At 41.5% G+C, this 23,873-nt stretch overlaps 1 protein-coding gene across 4 annotated transcripts in view; it reads right to left on the bottom strand.

Moving 5' to 3' along the window:
• The window catches only part of ZFP64 (ZFP64 zinc finger protein), an 80,090-nt gene that overhangs the window by 36,781 nt on the left and 19,436 nt on the right, over positions 1-23,873 (bottom strand). For 2 of the 4 annotated variants that reach the window (XM_024750399.1, XM_024750396.1), the window contains exons 5-6: positions 21,411-21,662; positions 14,059-15,485 (exon numbers count right to left, since the gene is read on the bottom strand). In XM_024750399.1, the coding sequence (XP_024606167.1) occupies positions 14,203-15,485; positions 21,411-21,662 (1,535 nt within the window). In that variant the 3' untranslated portion in view covers positions 14,059-14,202. Of the gene's footprint in view, positions 1-13,548; positions 15,486-21,410; positions 21,663-23,873 lie in introns of those variants that run through there. The other 2 variants (XM_024750397.1, XM_024750398.1) reach the window with 2 other exon arrangements.

The raw sequence follows: 23,873 nt of genomic DNA, 5'->3' as shown, positions 1-23,873 counted from the left end.
TGTGTCACTACCATCATATGAAATTAGTATTTGCTGAATGAATGCAACTGTTGTTATTGTTTTAGTTATTTTAAAATATGGCAGAATACAAAAAACAGAATCATACTGTTCCCAACCCCACTTTCTACCAGTTTCTCTTTCTGTTGCTCATTTTTCTCTGGTCACATTAACCTCAAACACCCCAGGCACATTTCTGTTTTAGGGTTTTTGCATTGGCTGTTCCCTCTGCCTGGAACTCTCTCCCTCTTGATATCCACATGGCTCCCTCCCTCCCTCATTCCAGTCTTAACTTCTCAGGGAGGCCTTCCCTGACCATCCTATCTATATACAACTGCAACCTCTCTCCCCTATCAAACCCTGCCCCCCATGCCACAGCACTTATCCTTCTAAGACACTGTAAAATGTACATATGTGTTTTGTTCTCCATGTACTGTCTCTTTCCCCACACTAGAAGGTAGACTACAAGGGCAAGGATCATTCTTTGTTTGCTCTTGATACCTCCCAAGTTTATAGAACCACACCTGGCACAGAGTAGGTGCTCAAGAAACACTGAATGAATGAATGAGTTCAGTGAACATTTGCTGAACACTTCCTTCCAGGGGTTAGCATGGTTAGAACCAGTCTGAGCCCTCAAGATCCACAGTTTTGGTAGAGGCAATGACAAGACAAGAAACAGTGGCATCTAGACATAAGCTGCTTCAAGGCAGTGGCTCAATCGTAGCATCTAGTGTCCTCATAGCTCCGTGGGCCCCTGTTGAAAGTTCTATACACCTATCTGGAGTGAATCTACCAATCAACTCACAAAACCAAAGCAGCTGATGGCGTTCAGAACATTCGCCCTATTGTCTCCCTTTCCCTAATAACTAAATATCACCCAATTCCATCCTCAAAATTCAGCGAAGTAATGCTCAGGGAAAGATAATGCCAGAAGAATATAGCCCAAGATAAATGACTCTCATCACTGCTTAAGAACCACAAAATCAGCATTAAAAACTGAACAACTAACTACAGGAATTCTTTTACAATTTTATAGCTAGCACTTTTGGAAAAAAATAAAGAGATTGGTTCAAGGAAGAATATTCAAAAGTACTATTTTACTTATAATTTGCAAAACATTTTGACTATCCTAAGAAATCGTGTTTTAAAAATACAAGTACAAAAAAAATACAAGTACATATCTATATATATGTGTTAAAAAAAACGGTAAATGTGATATATGGATGGATGGATGTGTTTCCTGAGAACTAAGGGATGCCAATACTGGGTCAGAAGAAATTTCGGAGTTCTCCTCTGGTCCACTCTTGGTTTCTTGAGAGCTGGTTATAGGAGGCACAGCAGTTAAATGCTTAGCAAATACCTGGTGTGTAGTAAGTGCTCAATAAACGTTAGTTTGCTAAGAGAACAGAGTAGCTCCTTGGCCAGGCTCCACCTTTGCTACTTATCTGAGAGAAGAGTGTGTCATTTCCCTGCCGTGCCTGATTATTTTCATACTGATCCCTGGGCTAGAATCAACCTTTTTGTCTTTGTCTTCCTGCAAAGATGGATGAATGTGCCCCGCCCATTACTAGATTGCAGTATGGGATTCTGGCAGGATCAGAATCTAGAACAGGATCTTAATCACTGGGTGAGTCCAACCAAATCAACTAGACTAGCTGTGTGACCCAGGGCCAGCTGCTCACCCATTCTGTCGCTCAGCGTAACCAACCCTAAAATGATGATGCTAATAAGAGGTCCTGAACAGGGCTGATGGGGATGTTCAAAGAGCTAATGTGAGTGACACAGAGTAACTGTTCAGTAGGTAGTGGGTATCATGACAAAAATTCACGAATAATTCCAAAAACCTGAATACACGAGTACCTTTAAAACTAGGACAAACAATGGCAACAACCCAAATTTCCATCAATCGATGAATCGATAAATGAAATGTGGTCTATCCACACCATGGAATATTATTTGGCCATAAGAAGGAATGCAGTAGTGATACACGCTACAACCTGGACGTACCTGGAAAACATTATGCTAAGTAAAAGAAGTCAGATACAAAAGATCCCATATGGTATGATTCCAATTATGTATTGATAAAATGCCCAGAATAGGCAAACTCACGGAGTCAGAAAGTAGATTAGTGGTTGCCAGGGGGGCTGGGAAGAGTGGGGATGGGAAGTGACTGCTAACAGGTACAGGGTTTCCTTCTGGATGATAAGAATGTTCTGCAATTAGATGCTGGTAATGGGGCTTCCCTGGTGGCGCAGTGGTTGGGAGTCCGCCTGCCGATGCAGGGGACACGGGTTCGTGCCCCGGTCCGGGAAGATCCCGTATGCCGCGGAGCGGCTGGGCCCGTGAGCCATGGCCACTGAGCCTGCGCGTCCGGAGCCTGTGCTGCGCAACGGGAGAGGCCACAGCGGTGAGAGGCCCGCGTACCAAGAAAAAAAAAAAAAAGGTTTTGGTAATGGTTGCACAACTTTATGAATATACTAAAAATTACTAAATTATATTCTTTAAAAGAATGTAAGTCTTTTTATGGCATTTGAATTATATCTTAGTATAATTCAATATAAAGCTGTTATAAAAAAACAAACTAGGCAAAACCAAGATAAGTAATTATCTTTCTGCCCAACCTGTCTCTTCTCCGTGTAGAATAGAAACTTCTCTTAACATTCCTCATGTCTTGGTTATAATCTCCCCACCCCCAGGAGCTGACATCTCCAATTAGGGGCCTATGGAAGAGCTTTAATTTGTTTTAAAATCAGAAGCAAAAAGTTTTAATATAATCCAGTTTAGATTATATTAATCCTTGTGCCCACACAGTTGTAAAATGTAAGTTTCTCTCTCTCTCTCTCTATATATATATTTTTTTTTCTGTGTGTGTGTGTGTAGTCCAGGACAGTGGCAGTGGGACCCTGCTGGCTCCCCACAATTCAATACTAAACCACAGCCTTTTCTCAGAGTTTGTTCTCTGGCTTGGGGACTCGTGGGCACCCTCTGTTGCTCTCATGATGCCAGGATGAAGTCGGAAGCACCAAGCTAAATGAGAAAACTAAACCAAAGGAAATGGAATGGTACTCTTGCCTCTGTTCATTACCCACTAGCCGGACACTCAGCGCTGAGGGAAGGAGGGGTGAGGGAGGGAAGGAGGTAGGGACCTGGGCTCAAAAGCAAAGACCAGTGACCAGCAGAGTGAGCTTGGGCAAGTCACGTGACCTGTTTCTTGCTCGGTTTCCCCATGTCACTGAAAGTGCGGAAGAGCATTTTAAAGCGTGAAGGCTTGGTTTAAGCAAGACTTCACCGTCTCTGCAGGCTGTAGTCATGGGCCTTGCAGTTCCTGCCTGAGATTAGGCAGTCTCGCCGTGGACAGTCCCCTGGGTCAAATCTAGTTCCTCACACAGCCTCTTAAAGACACGACAGTGTCACAGCAGTAAAGGAAACAGAAGGGCAGGGGAGAGAAGCTATCATAGTTTTTATTCCAGATCTTCAACTGAAATCTTTCCAGAAGATCCAATTCTGGCTGATGAACCGAAGATCAATTTCAGTTGTAAGCATTCAGTTTTTATTGCTCAGAGAATCCTTCTGAAGCCAAGAAAACAAACAAACAAGACCCACCCAAGAAGTATCAATATAGAAACCCTGTTCCAGGACACAGCCCTTGAATTCTTGGTTTCCCCAAGAAAACCCATGTAAAACTAGATGCTAGCAGGCTTATTTTTTGACCTCTTAGATCAAGCACAGCAGAATAATGTGGGACACAAAACTGAAATATTTTGGTGTGTATAAGAAGCTCAGAGCAGGGCTTCCCTGGTGGCGCGGTGGTTGAGAGTCCGCCTGCCGATGCAGGGGACATGGGTTCGTGCCCCAGTTCGGGAAGATCCCACGTGCCATGGAGCGGCTGGGCCCGTGAGCCATGGCCGCTGAGCCTGCGCGTCTGGAGCCTGTGCTCCGCAACGGGAGAGGCCACAACAGTGAGAGGCCTGCATACCACAAAAAAAAAAAAGCTCAGAGCAAAGACAGTAACTCTGAACTCCCCAAATTACAGTGGTAAACTGACGTGCAACAAAACAGGCCTGTAACTCACATCTCGGGGTGGACGTGGCAGGCACCCCAGCAAGGCCTGCCCAGTCCCACTTAACATTCCAGGGAGATCCAGGGGTGGGTGGGAGTAGAGGGGAAATGAATTCCGGCAAAGAAGCCCAGATTTAGCAAGTTGGGTGAAGGTCATGACTACAGAAAACACGCTGATTAGAACGAGGGCAGGTGATTTGAGTGTTGGCTCTTCGTTTAAATATCACCTAATCGCTGTGTGACCCTGGGTGGATCTCTTACCTTTTCTGAGCCTCCGGTTTTTTACTGTGGTATTTCCCATATTGTCTGGATCAGGAAAATAGCCAGAGTCCTAGATTTTAAATACAGATTCTCAGGTGTCCCACCCAGATGTGCTGTATTGGGATTTCCAAAGCTGGGCTGTAGCTGTGGGCATTTTAAACAAGTTTTTCAGGTGATTCTTAAACCAGGGAAGTTGGGAAATATCTTTTCTGCACAATGTGGGTAATAATAGTAATCCTCCCTCATGGGATGTTGGGAGGATTACATTATTAGGTAGAGCATTTAGCATTGTGTTGGCATATCCTGAGTCAATAAATGTTAGCTTTTTATCACTGAAAATCATTAGTACCATTTATTTAATAAATATTTGTTATGTACCTATTACGTGCAGGGTCCAGGGCAAGGGTTGGCAAACTGTGGTCCAACGCACTTGTTCTTATGTGGTCTGCGAGCCAAGAATGGTTTTCACATTTTTTTTTTAAGTGGTTGGAAAAAAACAAAAGAAAAATAATAGTTTGTGCCACTTGAAAATTTTGTGAAGTTCAGATGTCAATGTCCATAAATAAAGTTTTATCAGAACACAGCTACACCCACTCCTTTACTATTGTCTCTGGCTACTTTCATGCTACGATAGCAGAGGTGAAGAGCTGCAATAACGACCATGTGGCCCACAGAGCTGAAAAATATTGAATATTTTCTACCTGGTCCTTTTTTAAAAAGTCAATAAATAAATAAAATTATTTATTTATTTATTTTTTCTTTATTTTTGGCTGTGTTGGGTCTCTGTTGCTGTGCACAGGCTTTCTCTAGTTGCGGCGGGTGGAGGCTACTCTTCGTTGCGGTGCGTGGGCTTCTCATTGCAGTGGCTTCTCTTGTGGCAGAGCACGGGCTCTAGGTGCATGGGCTTCAGTAGTTGTGGCACGTGGGCTCAGTAGTTGTGGCACGTGGGCTCTAGAGCACAGGCTCAGTAGTTGTGGCACACGGGCTTAGTTGCTCCACGGCATCTACCTGGTCCTTTACCGAAGAAGTTTGCTGAACCCTGCTCCAGGGCAAGGGCCTTCAATTGGGGTTCTTGTATTTGGGGAATATACAAAGACTTCTCAAGAGGTGTATGGGCATGATTGAGGAAATCAATTCTCAGATCCTCAACTTTGATGAGTACTTTTCCCTAAAACTGATCATCTAAGAGTACACCCAGAAGGTGACTCATGGTGCCGAGGTTGAGAAAGTAATTGGTCCATGACTGGGAAAGAAATCCCAGGTGGTTTTCGTTTCTTTGCTTTTAACGAAATTGACCCAAATAATTATGATTGATCATTGTATGATTTTCTGGCATTTAACTCAGAAGGAATTAAAATAATTGAGAGGCATTGCTGTAACAATACACTTTCTATGTCCCTATCCTTATTTATGCGAATGTGACTTCTTAGCATTTACATCAATAAAAAAAGAAAATTGGGACTATAACTGAAAGAGATCTGTATCTCATTCTAGCAGTTGGTAAAAAAAAATTTTTTTTAAGTAATATCATCACAGATATATAAACTGATTAAAAACTAGGCCTATCAAACTCATTAAGATATATTCTTGCTTATTTTAATTATTTATCAAAAATGTGTAATATATTTATGTAGTTTACAACAAAAAGTTGTTTTGAATGATAATTTGATGTAAAAGAAATGTTTAAAGCTTGGAGCCCTACAGTCAAAGGGAATAAAAAATGTGTTTCAATTTATAGAACTATAATTTTTTTGCTGAGTAGTGGGATGAAATGAACAACAAAAATTTTTCAAGATTAGTAATGTTTCCCATTTTCAGTCCCCTCCCTCTGTTCTGGAAATTTTAGAGATTGGTTCTCTCAACCTGGCTGGCTGAGGTGAGAGACCTCCCAACTTTTCTTCCTGGCAGCACTACCATTTTGTCTCAGCTTTGCTGGTCGCTGGATCTAGGGCATTCAAGAATTGGATCAGATCAGTATCAAACTTCTCACCTCCACGAGAACAGAATTTAAAGATTACTGAAGAGAAAAGAATCCGCTGTGCAAAGGTATCATTCATCTGCTGGGACAAAAGAAATACCAGCCTATGTGCCCTTTCTAAGGAACATACTCAAGAAATTAACGGAATAAGGATAAACTCAGAGTAAAGATGTGAAATACAGGAAGAAGAGTATAAGAAGTTATGGTGAACAACGAATGCTGTAATCTTTGGTTAAATCTCAGTTGATGTGGTCATTTGGGAATTGGAACATAAGAGAGATAACTGCAGGGCAAAACTTAACAAAAGCCTGGAAGTAAACTCACAAGCTACCTCAGCAACACCCAGGATTTGGAGAGAGGCGTTGTAGAAAGAGATGTGGCCCAACGGCCTCCTCTTGTGGGGAGGAGACTTCTTAATGAAAGGTTTGGGCCTAGTTGATATTTATATCTGATATAGCAATAGAGGAATCGATTTAAAAATAATCGCTAGAGTTTAGAAAGTAACTATTAGCAGAATGGAAACATATAAGAACTTTCAAGAACAAAGTGAAAAGTTAGAAAAGAAAAAGGAGAAAATTACAAAGTTTAATAAATAGTAAATATTAAATAAGACAGAAATGAATAATACCAAGTATACGTTACTATGAGAAATGCAAACAGTTTGACTTCTCCAACCAAAGACAAAGACATGCTATTAAAGGAAGATATTAAACCACTGAGTGGGAAAGATAAACCAAGCAAATGTAATAAAATATAAAACAAGGCTTAGAATACTGTTATTAAATAAAGTGTAATTTAAGACCCAAAGCTATTAAAGATCAGGCACATACTAAAGGGTAAAATGTAAAATTGACAAAGAACACATAATAGCCACAAACTCACATGCATCAAACAACATATGACAAAGTATAATAAAATGAAACACAGTAATACAAGAAAAGCATGATAAAAAAACACAGCCACAGTAAGAGGCTTAAAAATACTTCTTTCAAAGTTTATCAAGCAGACAAAAACTAAGAGAATCTGAATAACAAAGTCAACATACTTGATTCATAGATCTCCTCAAACATTTACAAAACTCGGTCATGCACATAGCCATAAAGAAAACTAATAAATTACAAAAAGCACGTATTTTACAGGTCATTCTCAGATCAAAACTCATTAATATCAGAAACCAAAAATGAAAATATAGTTTCACAAACTGTAACTACTTGAAAAATAAGACACAAACCTTTATATAACTCTTGGGTTTTATCCCCCTGACTTACCGAACAAACCAACCAACCCTAAAACTGAAATAACGAAGTATCTAGAAATTTACGAAAGAAGGACACTTCATATAAAAATCTATAGGGATATGGATGTCATGAAAATTTCTGAAGGACTTGGAAATAGGCAAAAAAGATTACTGGTTGTCCCGTCATATCCCAGCTCTGGGTTATCTAATCCTATAGCGGTCAATACCTTTTAGCGTTTTTGAGCTATTTTACAACTCTGTGAGTTACAGAAACATATAATAATGCAAAAAACGTATAAGAATGTAAACACACCTTGTGGGTGGAATGCAACTGATGGTTGCCCTGTAGACCCCAACCAGTTTTGCATCTGTCTGTAAGTCTGTTTCAGCATTCCTGATTGCCTGTGTAAGCATTCATTGAACTCCCCTTCAAACCTGTTGTAACAACTTACTGATTTCCTCATTAATTAATGAATTAGATAAAATTGCTAACACATGCTCATTTTATATTTGTATGGCAGTCATGATTTAACTTTGAAAAAAATGATCTTTTAACATAGGTGAAGTCATACTGGAAAATACACAGCTTTAAATGCTTCCCCATTATTAAAGGCTGAAAATAAGTGAACTTAACACAGGAAATTAGACTAACAAAATAAACTGAAAGAAAAGCAGGGGAAAGAATTAATAAAGATAATGCTGAAATAAAGATACATGCTGAAATGAATAAAATGGAGGAGTAGAGAGAGAAAAATAAAAGCAAAAGCTTTACTTTTACATAAATGACAAAACAGATAAACTCCTGGCAAACTACCTAAGAAGAAGACTGAAAATACAAATAAGACACAACCCACCCCAAATTCCCCTAAAACCACCACCCCCCAAAAAAAGTAACAAGAGCACTGTTAGATCAAAAAAAAAAAAAAGAGCACTGTTAAAAAAAAAAAAAAAGCCAAAGATTCTAAAATAATTTTAGAAGAACGTTAAGTGGAATTACAGAGCAAAATGAATGATTTTTTCTTTTGCAAAGTATGTATTACCAAAATTTATCAGGTTGAGACATAAAGTCCAAATAGACCATTAATTACAGAAAAAAATGGAAAGTTTGTTAAGAATGTACAATGAAAAAGGGTATCAGCCCAGAAAATAAACAGATAATTCCTGAAATAACAAACTATTGCTGGTCACTGAAAAAGGAGGGAAGAGCCTCAATTTATTTTCAGAGAAACATAACCTAAAACAAACAAACAAGCAGTCAGAGAACAAAGAAGAAAACCAGCATTCAACTGCACTTACACATAAGGTTATAAAAATTTCAAGGAAAATATTAGTAAATGAAATCTAGGAATGTGTTAGAAGAATAATCCAACATGACCTAGATGGTTTGTTTCAGGAATGCAAGAGGCTTCAGTACCAGGCTCTGTCCTACACTAATTCACATATCAACAGATGTAAGTACAAAACCCAAATATTTATGTCAAGAGATAGTTAAGAGATATTTGACAATAATCAGCAACCCACCTTGATAAAAACTCTGAAAATGGGAGAAGAAAATGACTAAGTACTATAAAAACTGTCACCCAAGGAATAGCATATATTATATTAAATTGGGAAATTCTAAAGCCATTCAAGTTAAAATCAGAGATGCAACAGGGATGCCAGCTGTTTCAACATTGTTTGGAGGTTCTGACTAATACAATAGGACAGGACTGCAAAATAAGTAGTATAAGTATCGCAAGGGACGAGAAAAAAACACCTGGGAATGAGGTGACTATACCACAACCATCATGTCATATTTATCAGCGACCAAGAGTTTCTAATAAATACTGTCACTGAATAAAAACTTTTTTCTAAGGTAGTACAATATAGACAAATATACCAAATGTAGCTATTCCCTATGCTTGCAACAAATAATTATTTTAACATAAAAAAATCTTATTTACAGTTACAATAGAATTCAAAACAACAAGAAAATACAGGCCCTATTTAATAAGAATAGACTGTATATGAAGAAAACTATATATTACAACAGGGTTTAAATAAAAGTTTTTGGGTGGAAGATTTAACATTTATTTTTTATTTTTTTGGCTGCGCCGTGTGGCACGTGGGATCTTAGTTCCCCAGCCAGCGATCAACCCCGTGCCCCCCGCAGTGGAAGTGCGCAGTCTTAACCACTGGACTGCCAGGGAAGTCCCAGATTTAACAGTTTTTAAAGTCTTCTTTTCATGAGTTCATGTAACCATACAGATACAATTCTAATACAAATCCTCAAAAGGTTTACTTTTTATGGGGGGAGGGGTAATGGACAAAATGAAGTTCGTTTAGAAATATGAATATTTAAGAATTGCTAAGAAAATTTTGGAAAATAATAGCTATGGGGAGGATTTGCAAGTCTAAAAGATACTAAGGATTACCTTAATGCTAATATAATCAAATATGTAATGTTGGCAACCCAGAGAAGTATAAAGATCAGTGAGATAAAACAGAGATTCTAGAGATAGAGCCAAGTATATTTGGGAACTTCATCTAAAGGTGAAATTAAGATTTCAGTTCCAAGGAAAATAATATTTTGTTTAACACATGGTCCTGGTTACAATTGGGCAGCTAAACTCCTATATCATACACACATAAATATGAATTCTGGCTGCAGAAACTGAAAACAAATAATGAAAATATTAAAGAAAAAACCCTCAAGGGAAGGGAAGACTTTCTTAGAAACTACAGGAGCCACAAATAAAGCACTAGAAGAATCTGACTGCATACAAAATGATTATTTTTATGTGGAAATAGCACCATGAGGAAGTCAAAAGACAAAGGATAGGAGGGGAGAAAACTCAGCACCATTTGACAGACATGGGGTTCACATCCCCAGGTGCCCAGCAACCCAAGGAAAAAAATAAGAGTATGAGTTTAAAGTTCATAGATAAGAAAAATGCAAATAATCAACAAGTCTATGCAGAGGCGTCACAGAGATGCAGATCAAAACACCAGCTCAGGAAATGCACAAAGACCAGATTACCATTTTCACACATCAGACCTACAAAACTTCAAAAGATGGATAACAAGATTTGTGATAGCTGGAGCCCGCACCACCAGCACCACCAACGAGACTATCGTTTTGAAAAACTCATCTGAATCTACGCAAGTACAAACTACAGAAACTCATTGAAATGCACTTTGGGGACTCTAACCTACAGAAAGAAAAGAAAGCACAACTGAATAAGAGGAACTATGTAGGATGTTTACTGTGGCAGTTTGCAATGGCAAACAAACCCCCAAACAACCAAAATACCCATGAAGATGGAGATGGGTGAATAAAGCATGGTGCTTATAACATCGTAAGTCATAGTCTACCGTTTGCTTAAAAAAAAAGTTAGGCATAGCTGTACTGACACACAGTACTGTTAATAAATGGAATAATAAGGGCAAGGTAGAGAGAAATGTACATAGTGTGATACAATTACTATAAAAATAAGGGAAAGCCTTTTCTAGGTTATCTTTTAAGTTGGTATGAACACAGAGACCTTACTTACCTTGGGTGGAATGAGAATAGGCTGGAGATTATTGGCTTGGTTTTTGTACAATTCTATATATAGTTTATCACAAGGAACAAGTTTTGCTGTTGTAGTTTGTTAAAAAAATCCAAATATGCATGTGTGTGTATATGCATTATATGTATCTATGGAGGGCAGCAGTTCTGTGGAGATATAATGATATAAAGAGAAATATAGGATATAAAAAGAAAATAGTATGCTCAATTCAACCCCAACTCTGTAACTGGAGTAGAAAACATACATACGGGACTCCCCTGGTGGTCCAGTGGTAAAGAATTCACCTTCCAATGCAGGGGACGCGGGTTCAATCCCTGGTGGGAGAACTAAGATCCCACACGCCGTGGGGCAACTGAGCCTGCGTGCCACGACTACTGAGCTCACACGCCTCAATGAGAGAGCCCATGTGCCACAGCTAGAGAGAGAAAACCTGCACGCCACAACTAGAGAGAAGCCTGCATGTCACAACTAGAAGGAAGCCCACGCGCCACAACAAAGAGCCCGCAGCACAATGAAAGATCCCACATGCCGCAACTAAGACCTGATGCAGCCATAAATAAATAAATAAAATAAATTTAAAAAATAGAAAACATACACAAGCATAGAAAAAAAAGATTAGAAGGAAGTCCATTAAAATGGTCACAATTTTTACGTCTGGATAGTAAAATTATTAGTGACTTTAAAAATTTTTTAATATACATACAGATGGTCCCCAACTTACGATGGCTCAACTTAACAATTTTTCGACTTTACGATGGTACAAAAGCAATACACATTCAATAGAATCATACTTTGAATTTTGATCTTTTCCTGGCTAGCACTATGTGGTCTGATTCTTTCTCCCGATGCTGGGCAGTGGCAGTGAGTCAGCCATGGGATCACAAAGGTGATACACTTACAATCACTCTGTACCCCTCCAATCTGTGTTTTTCACTTTCTGTATTCATTAAATTACATGACCTATTCAATATTCTCTTCTAAAATAGGCAGATTTTGCCCAACTGTTGGCTAATGTAAATGTTCTGAGCACATTTAAGGTAGGTGAGGCTAAGCTATGATGCTTGGTAGGTTAGCTGTATTAAATGCATTTTCAACTTAATGATATTTTCAGCTTACAATGGGTTTATCAGGACATAACCTGTTCGTACGTCGAGGAAGATCTGTAACGTGTTTCCCATATTTTTTATCTTGAATACACATTACATTTATAATCAGGAAAAAAATCATTTAAAAGTTGAAACTAGGGGCACACTGGGAAAAAAGATGTAGAACACAGGTTCATGACAATAGAAGTTTCCCAGGTAAAATCCAATGGCTGACTAGTTTCCTAAAGAACTGCAAGCAGTAATTCTAAAGTGATAAAATACTCACAGAGTAAGCTGCAAGCTTTTTTGATTTCTTACCAAACCATAGTTATGATGCATTATCATCACTGCTGATACAAAAATAATTTCTGGCGAAGAAGAAGGATCAAAAATAAAAAGAAAGAAGACAGAGCCCAGCTTGAGGATATATATATATATATATATGTATGTGTTTTCTTTTTTTTCTTGGCCACGCTGCACAGCATGTGGGATCTTAGTTCCCCGACCAGGGATGGAACCCGCGTCCCCTGCATTGGAAGCACCGCGTCTTAACCACTGGATCACTGGAGAAGTCCCTGTATGTGTATCCTAAGGGATGCTGACTTTCTATTTCCAACAGGCAATTCTCAAGGTTTTCAGCATCACCATCTTCCGTATTTCCTTAGTTTGTTATTACAAAAAAAAAGGGGGGGAGGGAATAATATCTTTCTGTAAAAGTGAATTGATATGCATGAGAATTTTAATAAGTTTGTGTGTTAGGGAATAAAATTAAAATGTTGATTACTCTGGTAAAAATGTATCTAAAGTGTTCTCACATTTTAAATACGCTTCTCTCACCAGAGTAACTTCCCCTCCTCATCAATCCTGGCTCATGCTCTGTGACAGCATGTTTCATTTATGCAGTGTTTATTAAGAGCCCACCCTGAGTTGAAGATAATGCTAGAAGCTGGAAATCAGAGATGAAGACCCAAATTCAGGTCTTCAGATCTAAGCACGGGTAATTTGAGATCGCTCTCTGGCGCCACCTACTGATCACACAGCATTTCAATTCAAAACAGACAAATTTGAAATTTCCCTCTCGTCAATACAGCCCATGCTTTGGACCTTAGGTGCTTTTCCAATCCCTCTCATCTGATCCCTGGGACTGCACGTATATTACTATCTAAAACAACGCCATCCTAGAAAACTGTCCTAAAGGTTAATATTATAATTAACCCAACCTAAAGGTTAATTAAATCAGCATCTAAACAGAAACGTCAGGTTTGTCACTCTGAAGTTTCAAAATAAAAATGATAGTTGGGTCACTTTAGGCGCTACACATATTTGACTGTGAAGAAGGTAAGGCATTTATATACTATTTATGAGAGAGGACTAAGAAGCTTTGCTTCTTCAAGTTCTCTTTAATTATATAATTCAAACCCCAATAACCCAAATCATACTGTGACTCTAAAGAATCACTAACATTGGTTATGTTTTAATGATGTAGCAATTTATTAGGAAACCATTCCTTTTTTTCCCTCATTTACGCTAAACTTTTTTTTTTTTTGATCAAAAATCCATGTAACATTATGTAGAAAATGGTCCTTCATGCCGATAGATTTGTATCCATGTATTAAAACACTATTACCCCAAACATGGGGGGTATTTCAGAATGGGGACTTAAGAGAGGCTTAGAAGCACCATCTACTACACAAATTTAATGAGGTGGAAAAAACCTTTATTAGAGTTTGCAAATCAAGTTGGAAGCAAACAAATGTATTCACTACTCAATTCATTTCATTCCAACCCCTAATCGGGATCATCTTGGTAGTATTTAAGATTCTACAGCACTTAGAACACCGCGATTCAGAGGTCTCACAACTCTCGCAGCATAAAAAAAATTTCAGTAAGCAGTATAAAATTACAATTTATTATGGGGGCGGGGTGTTTTCACAACAATCCTTAAAAACATTAAGGGCAAACCTCTTACAGAATTCCATTTCTGACTTCTTTTTTGGTCACTCCTTTTTCCCCCTTTCTTTTGTTTTATAAGCACTAGTCTGGTATGGAATCCGCCGGACAGAGCAAAGCTGGGTGGGCGCCTCCTTGGATGATGGAGTAAGTCTGCTTGGGTAATTCTTGCTGAGAGGTGGTGGAGAATATGGGCGGAGCCGTGGTGGCCACGGCGATGTTCTGGCCTCCGTCGCTGACCACAGTCACTTCAGCGGTCCCCTCCTGAATCAGAGCGTTCAGGCCTTCGAAGTCAGTGCAAGTGATGCCCGAGCTGGTGATGAAAGTCTGGTTGCCAGACCCTTCCTGGGGGCCGCCCGGGGCCGTGGGGATGAGGGTCTGGTGCAAAGTGCCTCCGTCCGTCTGGTCGTGAGTGGTCAGCAGGACAGCCGGCTGGGGCATCGCCGCCGCCTCGCTCGGACACCCCGAGGAATGAGGAGGGGCGATCAGATTGACCTGGCGTAAGATCTGCAGCCGGCTGTTCCCGGGCAGTTCCTCTGGGTTCTGCGCCACCAAGGCGGGCTGTACGATGTTCACTGCGGCCGCCGCAGCCTGGACGATGGTGTTTGCCTGGGGCACCTGATGGCCAACGATGATTTTGACTCTGCCCTCGCTGAACTGGGGCACTTGGCTGGGCTGGAGGGGCACCTGGAGGTGCCCCACAGTGAGGGGCGCGGCGGGCTGCTTGCTGGGGTCGATCTGAAACTGCAGCACGGTCACATCCGAGCTCTTATTCTCATTGTACTCACTGTGCTGCCGCTTGTGGCTGCGGAGCGAGTCCTCGCGCATGAAGGAGGCATCGCACCGATCACAGTGGAAAGTCTTCTTGGCGTCCAGCTTGGCCACCTGGCGGCTGCTCTGCCGGCCCGTGTCTTTCCTCTCTGAGGCCTCGGTCTTGACCACGTCGCCGTGGAACTTCTTCACGTGCTTGCTCAGGTTGCTGGGCTGCTTGGTGTCGAAGCTGCAGTAGTTGCACTTGAAGGGGCGGTCGGTGCAGTGGATGCGCTCGTGGATGCGCAGGGCGGCCTTGCTGGAACAGGAGTAGCTGCACTCGGAACATTTCTCGGGGTGCTCGGACTGGTGCACCCGGCTGTGCTTGCGGAGCGTGGCCTTGCTGTCCCCCAGGAAGTCGCAATGCGGACACTTGAAGTTGTTCCCGCTGTGCTTGATGCGGATGTGCGACTTGAGGTTCCCCTTCATGGTGCAGCGGACATTGCAGAACTCGCACTTGAAAGGCTTCTCCCCCGAGTGCACGCGCATGTGCCTTTTCAAGTCCGAGCTGATTTTGAACTTGGCGCTACAGAGCCAGCACTGGAAGGGGGCGTCCCCTGTCAACACAAGGTGAGTTTCGATAAGAACAGGCAGGCAACAACCACAGCGGATCCCCCCGAAGCACACACCAGAAAATCGCTTATACCAAGGCAGGCGGGTGGAGACCTTCTAACTGCAGCTCCTAGCAGCCCCTGGGAGAAAAAAAAAAGAGGGGTCGGGGGCTTCTCTCCTTTTCCCAAACTTAAACCACCACCACCATTATAACACCCAGAAGAAAAACGGAGATTGAAAATCAAGCTATTTAACTGTCCCCAGTAAAAAAAAAATAAGATTTGCGAATACACTTAGTATATCCTTGAAAACAATCAAGCTATCGTTCCTATGGTTATTGTGTTCACTCTGCTAGGGAACCATTCACAGTTGCATCATTTTGCATAATCCGTTGCTTTTGGTTGAGTTACATGTTGTAACAGATTCAAGGGCACATTTTCAAATCAGTCAGCTCCATGCTCACTCATCAGAATATTCTTTTTACAATGATTGAAACGCCCAGCTTACACTTCATGCAGATTTTTATTAATAAAGACGTGTTTATTGCGCACAATTTATTTATCCCACATTGCCAGCTGCGTTCTTTACTTGTGAAGTTACAAAATCCAGCTGCTTGATTTTTTTTTTTTTTAATTCATGTTCGGTGAAAGATGAACAGGAAAAGCGAAATTGCAACATCTGAAAGGACATGATATTCCAAGTTTATTTCCTCAGTGAACGCTAAGTCCCAATCATCTGATAATTCAAGCGAATTGGTGACCCCGCCCATTGCAATATTGTTTAAGCAAGCGAAACAACAGCAGCTAAGGTTCTTCGGTGGCTTCCCGGATGGCAGGCGCCCTGCTGAGCATTCCACAAGAATGGTCTCACTTGATGATCCCGACATTCCCACGAGGTGGGTACTATTATCAGTATTATTCCCAACACTACTGTACAAATGAGGAGGCTGAGGCCTGGAGCGACTCTATCACTTGTTTCCAGTCACTCGGTAGTACATGGCAGAGCTTGGATTCCAACCCAGGCTGATTCCAAAGCGGGTATTCTTTTTTTTTTTTTCTTTGTAATTAAAAGACTTTACTTTTTTAGAGCAGTTTTAGGTTTGGGGAGATTATACAGAAAGTACAGAGTTCCCATATGCTCGCTCCTTCTCTCCCCTGCACGTCGTTTCCCTATTATTAACATTTTGCATTAATGCAGTACATTTGTTACAACTGATGAACCAATATTAATAGATTATTATTAACTAAACTCCATAGTTGACATGTGGATTTACTCTTTGTTTTCTATATTTCTATGGGTTTCAACAAATGTATACTATTACATATCTACCATTACAGTAGCATACAGGATAGTGTCACTTCTCTAAAGATGTCCTGTGCTACACCTATTCACCCCTAACCCCACTCCCGGAACCCCTGAAATCTCTGATATTTTTAATTGTCTCTATACTTCTACCCTTTCCAGAATGTCATATATTGGTTAACATCTTAGAGTATGTAGCCAAAGCTGGTATTCTTGGATGCTAGGTGATTATCTGTACATATGACCAATGTTTGCTTTCTTACCATAAGCTCAAAAGAGTGGGACTGTGTTCTGGCTTTTTGGTATAAGACCTATAACATCACAATGTGCTGTTTAATAAATGCAATTAATGATGGAGCAAATTAAACAAGCTTCGAGAAAAGGAAGAAGCCCCAAACTAAACAATGCTTTGCATGACTAAATGCCACTGAGATCATTCACGTGAAACTCTAGAACAAGGAATGGTAAGCTATACACACTGTGAGTCAAATCTAGCCCACAGCCTGTTTTTGTAAATAAAGTTTTATTGTAACACAGCCATGTCCATTTGTTGTGTGTTGTTTCTGGTTGCTTTCATGCTACAACTGGCAGAGGTGAGTAAATTGTGATAGACACTGTATGGCCCGCTCAGCCTAAAGTATATTTACTATCTGGCTCTTTATAGAAAAAGTTTGCTGACTTCTGTCTTAGAATGTTGCTCTCAACCTTTTTTATGCCACGGACCCCTTTCTGGCGGTTTAGTGAAACCCATGCACGCTTTCTCGGGGTAATGTTTAAATGCACAAAGTAAACTAAAATAAAAATCAAAAGGAATACAAAACAAACTAACTATATTGAAAATTATTAAATAATTAAATTGTGATTTGGCAATGTGTGTGCACTAAGTAACAAGCTCTAGCGGTGGGTCTAGGGACTACACCAATTTCTAAATAGAGAAGAGTGTAAACGATGTTTCGATCTATCAGAAACACGTTATAAAAAGATCTGTGATTTCTACTGGCGACAAGTTCACATGCACGGTAATCAGACCGGATGCCTATTTTCATAACTGAAGGACACATCACATTTCAGTAAGATGAGTGAAAATGAAGATGTAATTTTTTTCCTCATCCAAGTTCAGGGTCCTCCTAAATTCTACTCATGGATCCCTGGGTGGAGGTGTCTGTGGAATCAGAGGAAGAATCATTGCTCTAGAATGTTCTGCTAGGTCTTCCAGTTACATCACTGCCCAAATTAGTGACGATCTGTTTGCCTTTTTTTTTTTTTAAAAGCAATTTAGCAGAGGTCAAACCCAGGAAAACCAGATAACCAAATCTCACAGCTGAGTCGCAGAGCTTAACAACACTTTTTGACGTGAAGGCAAAGGGTTTAAATCTTTTCATCATCATTATCTTCTTTTTCCTTTTCACCATAGATTTATTTCTTAAATGAGGCAGACTGGTCAGTACCAGTGCCGCTGGACCATAAGCTCCCCAAAGCTAATGACTACGTTCATTCCTGCCCACTACCTGACCCTCGCAGTGTCTGGTACCTGGTGAGGACTTAATGAATGTTGCTCCGTGAACAAGCAACTGATATATTTAAGCTGACAGATCTCGAGTTTAGGATGCCACCGAGACAATACAGTCGATCAAAGCGATGGAAGGGTAAAGACAAAATCCTATTAATTTTACAATTTGTAAAATTTTACAAGTGCCACAGATTTATAAAAGGGAAATGAACATTCCATGGAGATACTGCATTAATGGCATACATTTACATTTTTAGAAAATATACTTTTTCTAGACCAACTTAAAGATGCTATTATAAATGAAATGGTTAAGTTTACCCTCCTAAGTTAAGATGATTCTGAACAACTTCCCTAAATGAATGCTTCAGCGCCTCTGAGGCTGAGGAGATTTCTGAAGAAAATCAGATGAGTGCCAGTTATGCCAATGTCTTAACTTGCTGTAGCAGATTAATGTCCCCAGACCTCCCCACCTCCTATCGCTCCCTGTAGCCATGGCCTCTGCCATGTATGTAATTATGCATGCTCTCCCGACAGGGACAGGATGACTTGCCACGACCCCTAATAAAATAGGCTCTATCACGTCATTGGATTTGGCTGATGGTATGTTAACCAGACTTGATACAAGTAATGGCTTGAATGGGCTTGTGAATCGGGGTTTGCTCGCTTGTACCTCTGTCATCCATCGCCAGGAGAAGGTCAATCCTGTCCTACCCGCTGATCCCAGGAGGAGGACGACAGACGTGGAGCACAGCTGGATTGTTGCATCCAAGGCCAGTGGACAGCTAGCCCACAGCCAGCAGATTCTGAGATTTGTAAGTGAGCCCAGCAAAGACCAGCAGAGTTGCCCAGATGACACCCAGCTGATCCCCAAACATGAACAGAGAAGGCATGTTGTTGTATCCACTGAGGTTCTGTGGGTTTTTTTGTTACACTGCATTATTGTGACAACAGATAACTGATATACATATTGGCATCGAGAAACAGAGCGCTGCCATAACAGAAAACTAAAATACGTAGCTTTGGGTTTGGGGGGCAGGTGAAGGCTGGAAAAGTGGCAGTGCACACATTTCACGGCAAGCATTTGGGAAAACCGTCACCTGTCGTAACTTAGAAGATAGAAAATGTAACCACTGACTTCTGAACTTGAGCAAAGAGATTCATTAGTTCTAAGCAGAACAGTGAAAGTGTCTTACAAGCTGCATATGATAAGGTCCCACAAGAAAGAGACAAATTCAAAAAAGAACTGGCCATTTTCAAAATGGAATTTAGCGAGAATACAGAAAATCAAAGATGTGCTGGGTTAGATGAAGTTTCCCACCTTCAACCAGCAAAAGATTTTCAAAGTACGACAAAAGCCTGGGAACAAAGATCATATCCAGGGAACTGATCGCAGAGGGAAGAACGAATGAGAAATGAAGGCTGTAAGCACAAGGTTCTTTGTCAAAATCTCCAAAAGAATAAAGTTGGTGCCAAGTAAGTCCTCTCAGCTGGACACGGATTCCTAAAGGTTGCACCGGCTTCAACCTACAGAACGTTATTTGCCGAAAGTGCCTATAATTGAGTTTAGAGGAAAGGCAAGTCTCCAGAAGAATTATGGGTGTGGCTTTTGGCACACAGATACACAGGAAACTCACAACGTTTTTAAGATAGCTCTATCAGCAAAGCTGTCAGTCTAGACTAAAATAAAACCTAAAAAGATCCCAACTTTCGGTAGGCAGGAAGCAGGCTGAGAAAGGTTCTCAAAGGCACATTTTCCACTCCTTTTCAGAAGTGGTTAAGGGAGGTGATGAAAGGCTGCTCCAGGGAGCAGAGTCAAAAAGCACGCGGCCGAGTCAACGCCTAATCAGGAAACATTCCCTGTTCCCAGAGTGGGGGGACCTGGAAACACCTGCCCAGAGGGATTTCAGAAATCTGTGTACCAGTGACTGCCAAGCGCCTCCTGTCATTCCCCTTTGGAACAGCAGGAATATTATAAGTATCCTGGCTGCGTTTCACCGCTGCATGCTGGGAGCGTGGGGACAGACAGCTTGTCTTTTTATTGCAGAAGGCTCTAGGTCAAGAGAAGCCATATCTATACCTGACGGAGACTGCAAATTCCTGATCCTATGATTGGCTAGACTTGTGTGGGTCTTGGGAGGCCACGAATGCATCTGCATGTCAGAGAGATGTGAATGATGGTGGGGTGAACCGGTGAATGATGGTTGGTGCAAAAATGGCCTTTGCCATGTAACCCTGGGATGACCTTCCACTGTGGGTGAGCTCAGCCCCACCCCTTGACACCAGGCCCGACCTTTTAACTTACTTTAGGCCAATGGGATGCAAGCAGAGGCTTGAAATGAGCTTACACATTGGGGCATACTTGTTTTGTCTTCCATGCAGAGGTCTGCCCTTGACACGAGAAGGACAAGCCTGGAGTAGCCCACTGGTCCCAGAGGGAGGCTATGAGACATGTGGGCAGAGCCAGACTGCCCCAGCCAAGGCAAGGAGACAGCCAGCAGATCCCCAGCCAAGGTCAGTGGACACCCAGCCTTTCCCACACATGTGATTAAGCCCAGCCAAGATCAATGGAATGTCTAGCCAACTCCCTGCTGACCTGAAGTATGTGAGCAATAAATGCTTTTATAATATGCTGCTGAGATTTTGTGGTGGTTACACAGTACCACTGTATCGAAAGCTAAGAGACACACTTGCTAAAAGGAAAACATACATCATTTGTTAAGTTACCTACTCAGCTGAGTTTCTTCATCAAGCTGTCCCATGCTGAACTGATCAGAGCAGTCTTCAAAAGACGACTGAAACGCCCAACCATACGTATGCAGACACTGATTAAAAATGCATTGCTTATATCTATATTTCATTTAGCGCACCTCCTCAAGTAAATACTAGTGAATAGGGTCTAAAGCTACATAAAGATGTGTATAACGTTATAACCTTGATGTTTTTCCCTATTTTACAGGGAAAGCGACTTCTGAGCGGATGAAAAGCAAAACTGCAAACCACGGGATGAACTAACGTGCCCAGGTCCTTTACTTAGGTCGTGACTCAGTGCTTGAAGGTGCCGGTGATTTAGGCAACAGGCAGTTGGGAGCGCAGCGTAAGGACCACGTGAAGGACGTACCTGTGTGGGACCGGAGGTGTACGGTGAGCTGGCTGGAGTTGCGGCTGGCGTAGGGGCAGATCTGGCATTTGAAGGGCCGCTCGTCGGAATGTATCCGCAGGTGCTTGTTGAGGCTGCTGCTGTCCGCAGCAGCGTAGTCACACGTCTTGCACTTATAGGGCTTCACGCCCGTGTGGCACCGCATGTGGGTCTTCAGCTTATCCTTCCGGCTGAAGCACTTGCTGCAGACTTCACACTTGTGGGGTTTGTCTCCTTCAAACGTGCACACACGGCATCAGGAAACAAGATGAAAAGGGAAAAAGGCTTATTTCCCACCGCCTTATGAAAAGCGTAAGACACAGTCACCCAAGGATATTTAGAACCCCCCCCCCAAAACGACACGGATGACGGGCAAAGAGCTAACGTCTTGGGAGTGGAGGAATTGCTTCTTCTATGTTGTTTATTAGTATTTTCTAATTTTTCCTACATTGAAGATGAATTCTTTATCAATTTAAAATAGAAGGCAACTCAAAAATTTTAAAGTACAGCTAAGTAAAATAAGAAACATTGTCTCACACCCATTAGCTCTTTTTTCTTTTTCATAACAGACACACCCTAAAACTCAGAATCTCTAAGTTTTAGTACAGCTCACGTCTGACCAGCCAAAGAAGACGTTTCTCGGCCTCACTCGCAGCCAGGGGTGATTCTGCGATGAAGTCCTCATTAATCAAATGGCAGAGAAGGTAAATGTGTCCCTCTCGTAAAAGGAAATGGCTTGCCTTTTACTTTTTCTCTTTCCACCTGTCTTGCCAGCTGTTACCAAGACATGAGGGTGAACAAGCAGGTGAGGACAGCACACCTGCAGACGTTGGATACGTAACCTAACGTACTGTAATACATAGAGAGAACTTAAGTCCCTGGGTGATGGGGACAGAGCTGCCTACTGCCTAGACCACCTGCTTACCTCTGGACAGCTACGTGAGACAGACATAAACCCCCACCTCGTGTGAGCTGGTGCTGGGCTGTTTCGCTACAGCGGCTTAAACTGTACTCACTAACGCACATTGTCAACTTGCCACCCGTGAACAACTGCTGATTTTTTGATGTCTACTTTTCCAATTATCTTGTAGGTGTGTGTGCACATTTTGGGGTACAAAAACCTTCTTGGCCAACATCAATTTAAACCCTTATTTTTTGGAAGGTACTGTGCCTCTGAATGATTTTACTTAATTCTCTCAAGAACCGGGATTAGAACCCAGGACGGTCTTGCTTTCTTAGCCGAATGCAACACTGCCTCTCCACTGACTACTTTCTTGGACTTAAAATAATTTCAATCATTTTCACGTCATTAATTTCTACAACATGATTTTTAAGGCTGAAGTATTATATGTACTATACTGTAAATGTACTATAAATTATTGAACCAATTTCCTACTTGGCCATCGAAAAGAATGAAGTAGATACATGCATACGGACATGGAAAGACATCCAGCATCAAAGGAGAAACAGAAAGTTGCAGAGAGTGTATATATTATTAACTTAATAAGAGATGGAAAAAGTAAATTGTGTGTTTTTAAGCCTGGTATACACATGCCAAAATGTAAGAATGAGACACACTGGACTATTAAGACTGGTGACTTTTGTGCGTGTGTCAGATAAGAAGGATGTGGGCTGTGAGTCAGGATTTTCACTCTTTACCTTACATATCAAACACGTATTTTGGCCAAATCCTAAATAGCTAAGTGCTAAAATCAATTGTCAGCCAAAGTTGGTCACTATCCTCACAGAACAAACATCTGGGATTTAAGAATACATCTAGAAGTATATTAAAGATTGTAATTTTTTTTTTTTTTTTTGCGGTACACGGGCCTCTCGCTGTTGTGGCCTCTCCCGTTGCGGAGCACAGCCTCCGGACGCGCAGGCTCAGCGGCCATGGCTCACGGGCCCAGCCGCTCCGCGGCATGTGGGATCTTCCCGGACCGGGGCACGAACCTGCGTCCCCCGCGTCGGCAGGCGGACTCTCAACCACCGCGCCACCAGGGAAGCCCAAGATTGTAATTTTATTATTAAAAATGTTCACAGTCAAATTAAAAAATCCAGGAACAATAATTTCTCATTACTGTCAGCTGCTAAACAGCTTCTGTGGGCGCCATCCTGTGTATGTGCAACACCGAGCAGATGCCGGATGTCGGTGGAGCTGGATGGTTTACGGCCAGCTCTGCTGGTGAAGAGCCCCACTCTTGCTGTTCCTGGCCATGAGCTCTTCTCCGAAAGTAACTAAGGTAAGTACACCTTGTCAACTCTCTGACTTGAAGATGTTGACGGAGATGCTGCAGTTATGCAGAAATCATCCTACAGACCCAAGCGTGGCTAACTGTGAGTAGAGGGTGCTTCCTGAAGACTTGCAGCGATGGACTCCAGGGTGCTGTCCTCACTTACACTTTTATAATGCTTCCCCAATCATCATGCATAATGAGAGCACTT

This window comes from Neophocaena asiaeorientalis, unplaced genomic scaffold, assembly GCF_003031525.2.
Source record: "Neophocaena asiaeorientalis asiaeorientalis breed wild unplaced genomic scaffold, Neophocaena_asiaeorientalis_V1.1 scaffold606, whole genome shotgun sequence".
Lineage (NCBI taxonomy): Eukaryota > Metazoa > Chordata > Mammalia > Artiodactyla > Phocoenidae > Neophocaena > Neophocaena asiaeorientalis.
The sequence above is the reverse complement of the archived record's forward strand: the minus strand, read 5'-3'. Positions and strand labels throughout refer to the sequence as shown.